Source organism: Solanum pennellii, chromosome 5 (genome assembly GCF_001406875.1).
Source record: "Solanum pennellii chromosome 5, SPENNV200".
In the NCBI taxonomy this organism is placed as follows: Eukaryota; Viridiplantae; Streptophyta; class Magnoliopsida; order Solanales; family Solanaceae; genus Solanum; species Solanum pennellii.
In genome coordinates this window covers 66,841,825-66,850,777 of record NC_028641.1, presented here as the reverse complement: position 1 = coordinate 66,850,777, position 8,953 = coordinate 66,841,825, and the positions used below count along the sequence as shown (strand labels likewise).

The window sequence follows — 8,953 nt, the reverse complement described above, 5'->3', positions numbered from 1 at the left end:
TGATATGTGCATGACACTAATAAGGATTACCATAAGTATTTAATATTTTATCCTAATATGTAATAGATATTTTACAAAATATATCTCCCTATGTCCCATTTTATATGAGTTACTTTCCTTTTTAGTCTGTCCCAAAAAGAATGATATATTTCTATATTAAATAATTATTAACTATAAAATGTCTATTTTACCCTTAATAAAATGATTTACAGCCACACATTTTTTTATCATTCATTTTGGGCCACAAGTTTTAAAAGTATTTCTTTCTTTCTTAAACTTTGTATCGATTCAAACTACCTCACATAAAATGGGAAGGATGGAGTATTACTCAATTAATATTTGAGTAATACTATTATAGAGAGGTAATTTTACCCAACAAAGTGTACTTTGTTGTTAATGATGGTTAAATAAAAGTTTTTTTGAGTCGATGGTCGGAAACTATTGTAGGCTCTCAATTCGAGATAAATTTGAGTTATTTTAGGTTGTCATGACTTGCTTTTGTGCTGTAAATTTTGAATTGTTGTTTGTTGGTTCTCTTGACAACTCTGTAGACCCTATTGTGTTCCATTTTAGAACACACATGATTCCCATTTGATTCAAAAGTTGTCCTATTATCGTTCAAGTGTATTTGGTGTTTAAATCACTGTATTGGTGTTGTGATCCTATTTTTGATAGTGTGATAACATTTTGAGGCCGTTCACAAGGGAAAAGTTCTGAGATTGTGATTTTAGAGAACCCGAGATCAGCCTAAAGGTAGACTATGACTTCCCTTCTCTTAGGTTGAGGTTGAATGTGTAATAACAATTTGATTAGACTTAATTGGGGGCAGGTAGCTAGTTTTTTATTTTCTTTTCTTGATACCATGTTATAGGACTTGATTGGTTCTATTTTGGGCATAGTACCATGCTAGTCAGGGATTATGTGTTTAGTTCTATTTTTGTGAGTTGACTTGGATGAATTTATTATGGTATAATTAAGCATGCCTGGCCTTTAGTTTATGACTAGACTAGTTTTTGCCTTAGACCTACGATACTTCTTGTCTTTAGGACTTTTTTGTTCTGCGACGTTGTTTCAGACGGTTTAACTCATTATAAAATGAAGTAGCTGACTTAAGTATAATAGAATGAGTCTTAGTAAGTTGAGTAGTTTTGGATATCCTTGAGTACTCCTTGAGTTGAGTTTAATGTTTGAAAAGTGGTAAGTATCTTTCCATTTTTATCAAGTTTTGAAGCTTATGTTAAGCTTTAGAGTTCCCCTTACATGCTCATACATTCTACGTACCGATCCATTTGGCCTGCATCTTTTCATGATGCAGACACGAGTGTTCAGGATCATCAAGAGAAGCTTCGTTGATCCATCTAGAGTTCTAATAAGCTACGGTGAGCCTCCTAGCTTCCAAAGGATCTTATTTACTTTTCGGTTTAGTCAGGACATCGTGGGTCTTGTCCCGACTTCCATCTTTGTCAGCTAGAGGCTTCATAGATAGTCAGTATAGTTGACGATTCTGTATTATTCATTTATTTTATTAAATCTTATAAAGACTTAAGGTTCCTGTTTTTAGGTTAGTATATATTTGATTATTCAAAGTTTTCTTTTGGGTTAAAGTTTGTTTTTAACTTTTATGAACTTTTGTTTCAATTTTTACGCTTTTGTGTGATTAAGTTAGTCTTCTGCTTATAGTCAAACAGGACGGGGGTTCGCTTGGGGACCAACAACGGTTGTTGAGTACCGACCACGTCCAGGGGTAGATTCTGGTTGTGACGTTTTTAAAATTAAGAAAAGTCAAAAGAAGACCTTTTGTGTTTCTTAACTTTAAAAAGGTCACTTTTGAACTTCTTTTTTTTTTAAATAGAAAAATGGAATAAAGAAAACCGAACTAGATGCCTAAACTTGAGCTTGAACCAAAACATTGAGGCGGCTCTGCACAGCCTTAGCAATTGGTCTATCTACCTCTATTGTGTCAAGGTTATGCAATAATTAATATATATCCAAAAATGTCGATATTTAACATATATTTCATAGCTCCGCCCCTGGTAGAACATAGTAGATCCAAGATCAACAATAGTTGCATAGCCTCTAGGTGTTTTATGTGTAGCCACATTTGTAGAATCATTAGAAGGGAGCAAAGAGGTGGTCAAATAGGAATAGAAAAGATCGTCATCAAAATTTTATTCTTTGTTGCTTTTATTTTCAACGTATTCGATTGTCCATGTCCACCCTGATAGAAAAGGTGTATGAGATGGACTTTTCAAACGCGTTTGTGCATTTTTGTTATTTGTAGTTTTGATGATTTGACAAACTTAGGGACCTTATGAAGGATCCTGGTTCTTGGATCAATATATTTTTCACTGCCAGCTGGAGAAAGTACAAAAAATTGGTGCACAGTCTCCAACAGTGCTAGAAGTGGCAAACGCGCTAGATACCTCATCCAATGGGATTGTTTTACGTTTTGTGACCTTTCTACATAAACAAAACATCCACATACTCCCAATTAGTTTTTGCAACTTGAAAAGGCATCTCAAGAACTCTTGCAAAGGCTTACAAAAGAAGTGAAAAAGCATCCTCAAGATCAACTCAAATCTGAAAGAGCTGGAAGCTTAGTTATCTTAAGATTATTTCGTCTGAACATAAAATATAAAAACTCTTCCTCCATCTATAAAGGGATCAGATGGATATTTGGGGTGAAAATCCTAAATCAATTGAGTCCAACTGATTTAGTGGGCAACATTGTGTGTTTCTTAGCAAAAATCCTAAGTCATTTGGAGCGTGGTGATTTAGTGGGCAACCTGCGTGTTGCTTAGTTGAATCCTAAGTTGTCTAAAGGTGACAACTTAGTAGGCAGAGTGAAATCTGCTTAGGCTTTAAGCAATAGATTTATTGCTTGGTTGTGAGATTAATAGATTTTTCTCACGTTGTTGTAATCGAGTTTCACTTTTGCTTGTGAAGATTAGTGAAAATAGTTGAAAATCCTGTGTGACAAGTCGTGGTTTTACTCCCTTGAGCAAGGTGGTTTCCACGTAAACTGCTTGTACAATTTTCTGTTGTTACTTACTCTTTGTTCTTACTTTGAGCTGTGTCAAGGGACCTGGTCAATTGATTGGTAAGTGGATGCACGTATTATAATAAGTTGTATCAGATCAGGTACTCTCTAGCTCGTTGATACCAAGAGAGTGGTTCGTGTATCAGAATGGCTTCTCCACTTAACCTAGAAGAAGGGCAATCCTCAACTCGACCGCCACGTTTCAATGGTCATTTCGATAGTTGGTGGAAAACAAGAACGCATGACTATCTTATGGCTAAGGATAGTCAATTATAGGACATTGTATTGGATGGGCTTTTTATGCCAACCTCTGAAGTAAAGGACGGTGAGACAACTAGAATTGTTCCAGAGACTCGTCAACAATACAGCGAAGCGGACAAAAAGAACACTGAGAAAGGTTACAAGGCTAAGAAGATGTTGGTTTGTGGTACAGGTGCTGAAGAAAATAATCGTGTTTCTGCCTTTGAATCAGGAAAAGAGATCTGGGATTGTCTCAGGACTTCTCATGAAGGTACTGAGCAGGTGAAGGAATCAAAGGTGGATATGCTCACTTCTCAATATGAAAATTTCAGAATGAAGGAAGGGGAAACTATTCATGACATGTATACTAAACTTTCCTCCATAACTAATGAGCTACGATGTCTTGGAGAGCCAATCAGTACTAGTAAGCAAGTTAGCAAAGTTCTTCGAATTCTTCCTCAGTCATGGGAAAGCAAAGTAGTTGCTATCACTGAAGCCAAGGATCTGAAAGTTCTGAGGATGGATGCTCTTATTGGAAATCTCAAGACATATGAAATGACTAGAAGTCAAGACCTCTCAAAGAAGGAGGCCAAGAAAGACAAGTCTCTAGTACTCAAATTTACTCCTGGAGAAGTGTGTAGTGAAGAAGATGATATGGACTATCTTCCCAAGAAATTTCAGAAGATCATAAGAAAAAATAGAAGGTTTAGAAAAGGAGGGAACCCTCCTCGAGCTGCAACTGCTAGTGACTCATGTCACAAATGTGGAAAGGCTGGGCACTTTATAAGGGACTGTCCGATGTTCAAAGCTGAAAAAAAAGAAGTATCAAAGTCCAGGAGGTGAAAAGGACAAACGAAGGGACCTGGTACCAGACAAAAGTGCGAGAAAAGCTGCAGCTCATTATGTAGTGAAGAAAGCTCTTGCTGCATGGGGAGACTCTTCAAGCAAGTCAGGAGATTCAAATTGTCCCAAAGATGAATCAATGCTGGTGATTCAAGACGAGGCTAACGTATTCAATGGGATGTTTTCTCTCGTGGCTAAGTAAGATGAGGATGATGATGAAGATAGGGTAACTCTTCTTGACTTTAAGCAAAACTTGAGTACGTACTCTATTAAACGGTTGAGAAGGTTAGCAAATGTCTTGATTGACTCTATTATAGAGTTAACTACTGAAAGGGACTCTATAAACAATAGTCTTGATGGTATAAATGAAGAAAAGGAAGTAATGGTAGTTCAGATGTCTGTTCTTGAGAAACAAATGATGGTTCTTGAATATGAGAAACTGGAACTTATGGAGAACCTGGATTTGATGATTGAGAAATCTGGTAAAAGGAAGGGGGAAGCTACTAATGTGTAGGAAGAGTTAGAAAGCAACTTAAACACGGCTGAAACTAGACTTGCCTTCGCCCTGGAAGGAAATAATCAGATGGAGAGGGACCTGGTCCGTCTTAAGAAGGAACTACAAGTATCCTTAAAATGGACTAGCTCAACCAAACTTCTATCTAATGTTACAATTAAAAGCAACTATAACAAAAGGGGGTTAGGAAGTTTGAATATTACTCCTCTTTACGACCCCCACAACAAATATGTGTTTGTCTCAGACAATTTACTGTTCTTCACTATGGTCGATACAACCATCTGAAAGGAGATTGTCCTACCTGGAAAGCTTCACAAGAAAATTTTTCTGTCTATTCTAAGTAGAAAGGACTCAGCTAAGGGGAGCTGGTCCTACTGGCAAAAAGCCTAGACAAGAAACTGCTAGAAATAGAGGATCTGCTCTAGTTCATAGTGTCTCAAACTTGAAGAAGACAAAGTTTCCACACTGGGCAATAAACACTCTCATTACACCTTTGTCAGCTTATTGGAACTCAGATTGAAGTGGGTTCCCAAATCTAACAACTAATGTTATTGCACGTGAGTGAAGGAAGTAGCAGAACATGTTGGTACATGGACCGTGGCTTCTTAAAGCACATAACTGGAAATACCAAAAACTTCCTTTCACTCATGGCAATTTAAGTAGGAGGTGTCAATTTTTGGCAATTGCAAAAAGAGGGCGATTTTGACTGCCAGAAGAAGGAAAAACATGTATGCGGCAGAATTAGAAATAACTCATGGAGATGATCTGACATGTCTAAGTGCTCAAAGTGAAAGTGCTAACTTCCGCCACATGAGACTAGGTCATGTGAGCTCTTCTCTACTGAACAAATTGGTTTATAGGGACCTGGTCCGTGGTCTGCCAAAGATGAAATTCAATGACAGTAAAGTGTGTGATGCATGTGTCCAAGGGAAACAAATCAGATTTTCATTAAAATCAAAGAAGCAAGTAGTTCTTCAAGGGTTCTTGAGTTAATACATATGGACTTGCGTGAACCTGTGAAGATCCAAAGCTGAAGCGAGAAAAAGTACATTTTAGTGGTTGTGGATGACTACTCAAGATTATGTGGACTATGTTTCTCAAGTCAAAGTCTGAGACTGTTGATATGAATGATGATGATGATTTGCGGGAGCTATTAAAATTCCAGAACCATGTAGTAAGTAGGAATGAAGTTGAGGTGAAACTTGACTCTGATGTTGCTGATCTTAGTCCATCTGAGAAAGTGAAAGAGGACGACCAACCTACTGTGGGACCTGGTCCTTCTAATGATGCAAGCCAAGAGGAAACTCATCCTCCCACTACTAATGATGATTCTGAAGATGAAGAAGAACAGATGGATCAACAACAGTCTCTGGGCTCTAGATCTGGATGGAAGCATAGTTCATCTCACCACCTTGAAAGTCTCATCTCTCATCTGAATTCTGGGATACAAACCAGTTTAAAAACAAGGAATCTGGTTGAATTCTTAGCATTTATCTGTATTATTAAGCCTATAAATTTAAAAGAAGCCCTGATGGATGCTGTTTGAGTAATCTCTGTGCAAGATGAATTGTATCAGTTTGAGCAAAGCAATGTGCGGTACCTGGTCCCAAGACTTGCTGACAGAACAATTATAGGGACCAGGTGGGTGTTCAAAAATAAGCCGGATGAGAATGTAGGCTATCATAATCCTCATAGCATTTGCAACTTTCTTGGGTTCAAACTGAATGTTAAAAGTTTCTTTTTAAATGTTGATATGAAGGAAGCAGTATATGTTAAACAACCACGTGGAGTTGAGGATACAAATTTGCCAAATCATGTGTTCAAACTCAACAAAGATGTGTATGGTCTGAAGCAGGCACCTAGAGCATGGTATGAAAGGTTGTCAAAGTGTTTACTAAAGAATAGCTTCAATAGGGGAAAATTGACAATACATTGGGTTTTATAAAAATAGATCAAGAATTTCTCATCATTCAGGTGTATGTGGATGATATCATTTTCGGAGAAACTTCTGAACATCTGTATGAAGAATTTGCTACTCTCATAGGAAACAAATTTGAGATGAGTATGATGGAAGAGCTGAATTCTTCATAGGTCTGCAGATTAAGCAAACCTCCAGTAGCACCTTAATCTATCAAGGGAAGCATACAAAGGAGATGCTAAATAAGTTTCATATGCACGCAGGTCGGACATGGTATTCAGCGTGGAAATGTGTGCACGGTTCCAAGCATGTCCCAGAGAATCTCATCTAAAAGCAGCTAAGAGAATCATGAGGATATCAACTTGATAGAAAGAGAACTTCTGGAATGACACATTTCCTTGGATCCTCACTCATTCAGTGGCTCTCTCAACAGTTGAGGCTTAGTGTGTAGCTGCTGCTTCCAGATGTGCCCAACTTCTTTGGATAAAACAATAGCCTGAGGATTTTGGAGTCCACATCAACACCATTCCTCTCATCTATGATAATGTTAGTGCAGTTAACATGGGAAAGAATCAGTCCAACACAAAATAACCAAGCACATTGATGTCAGGCATGACTTTTTTAGATATAATGTTGAGAAAGGGATTATCATCATGAAATACTGCAGGACTGAAGATTCGATTGCAGACATCTTTACTAAAGCTCTCACTGAGGATCGCTTTGAGAGCAATAGGCTGAAGTTAGGGATGATGAACATGCACTAACCTAATCTCATCAAGAAGCCTCTAGTTCCTTATTTTGGCTAAGATCTGGAGGAAAGGTATCCACAAAACTTTTAATGCATTATTTAAGTAAGATCGTCTTTGTACCTGAATGTAGGTATATATCCATGGAAAGCACATAAGCAGAGAATGGCCAGAACCATTCAGGAATTGTATTTCATTTGCAGTTGAGGACCTGGTCCTTCCCAAGGTTACCACTCTTTGAATTTGTTTTACGCTGTCAAATGAGAACCATCTAGATTGTCACATGTCAGTCATCGATCCTTCTGACCGTTGTCTCATAGCCTCTAATCCAAGTGATGCATATATCTAGGGACCTCACACACTATTTTAAGTTCTTTTGATAGTGCCTTTTATACACTCCATCTTATTACATTCCAACTTTTCTCTCTAAGTCTAACATTAAAACACTCTTAATCTCTCTATCTCTCTCTAGCATTTAAGTATTTTCTTTCAAACAATCATGTCTCAATACCCTTCTTCTTCAAATAAAATTCTAGATTCTCTAAATAATATAGATCTAGTGGTTTGTTTCCTTTTTTGAAGCAACTTCTGTTGATACAAGGGACACGTCATCTAAGAAAGTAAGGGTAAAATCAAAAAAAAAACTAACACTTCTGCGAGAAAAAAGTTTGTTACGAAAAAAATTAAAAAATTGTGGCTTCTACAACTGAGCTATTCATCATGTGAGTGTATTGAAAGGAAGGAAAATACACTGAGTAAAGTTCTCAGTTGATCAAGGAACAGGACCAATTGAAACATGAATTGGATGTGATAACAGTGCTATTGAGGAACAATGAAGCTGCAATTGCTCTATTAAAAGAAGACCTGCTCAAAGCGCAAACAGAGGGACCTGGTACCGAGGTTGTCCAAAAGCTACAAAAGCAGAATGATGAGCCTCTGGCAAAATTTATTGCTCTTCAAGAGAAGATGATTAAAGATAACGATGCAGCAAACTCTAGACTCACCCTTGGTATCAACTCCCTCTCTCCTCTACCTTCCTCCTCATTGTCCTTCCTGTGTCATTTTTTGTGTGGATAGTTTCTGGGGTTCTCAGTTTTTAGTTTAACTTCAATGTATTGAATGATGATTTTGTTATGCTCATGAAATATAATCTTGTTTTGTTGTGGCTAAATTCTATTGCTTTTTGGATTATTAACTATGTTGGTGTTGTCCTTGACTGTGATCTTACTTATCAATCATACTTCTTTTGTTGGTTTACTGCACTACTTTTTTATGAGGCAAAAAGGGGGAATAAATTGGGGGTGTTCAGATGATGCTTAAGTTGGTAAGAAGTACAAGGGAGGAGGAAAGAAAAAAGCGACGGGGGAAGGAAAACATGCAGGCACAAGTGTAACTCAGGTGCAGGTGCCAGTGTAACTCAAGGACCTTTTAAAGGTACCTGGTCCATAGTGTAGGAAACTAAGGAGTGTGTCCACTTGACAGGGGAAAGAAATGCGGGCATTGGTGTATGGTTTGTCATCATCGACAAGGGGGAAAATATTATTCGTAGTTTTGATGATTTAACAAATCCAGAGTCAGACCTGATTCACTGTGCGAATGTACATGCAACTGGTAGGTCTTTATCGATAGGGGAAAGGAAACATGGTAGAACA

General features: G+C 37.6%; 1 protein-coding gene across 1 annotated transcript; it reads left to right on the top strand.

Moving 5' to 3' along the window:
- Window positions 1-3,340: 3,340 nt before the first annotated feature.
- LOC107019652 lies at window positions 3,341-5,157 on the top strand. Its single transcript, XM_015220065.1, has 4 exons — window positions 3,341-4,025; window positions 4,117-4,321; window positions 4,409-4,605; window positions 4,982-5,157. The coding sequence occupies exons 1-4, from the start codon at window positions 3,341-3,343 to the stop codon at window positions 5,155-5,157; spliced, it is 1,263 nt and encodes a 420-aa protein (XP_015075551.1).
- The last annotated feature ends 3,796 nt before the right edge of the window (window positions 5,158-8,953 follow it).

What these genes read in the sequence shown, in the direction of transcription:
- LOC107019652 (XM_015220065.1), top strand. Translation starts at nt 3,341, where the DNA reads ATGCCAACCTCTGAAGTAAAGGACGGTGAGACAACTAGAATTGTTCCA. An exon ending in ATGTTTTCTCTCGTGGCTAA is followed by an intron (nt 4,322 to 4,408) that starts GTAAGATGAGGA and finishes ACGGTTGAGAAG; the next exon opens with GTTAGCAAATGTCTTGATTG. An exon ending in TTTGATGATTGAGAAATCTG is followed by an intron (nt 4,606 to 4,981) that starts GTAAAAGGAAGG and finishes TATTCTAAGTAG; the next exon opens with AAAGGACTCAGCTAAGGGGA.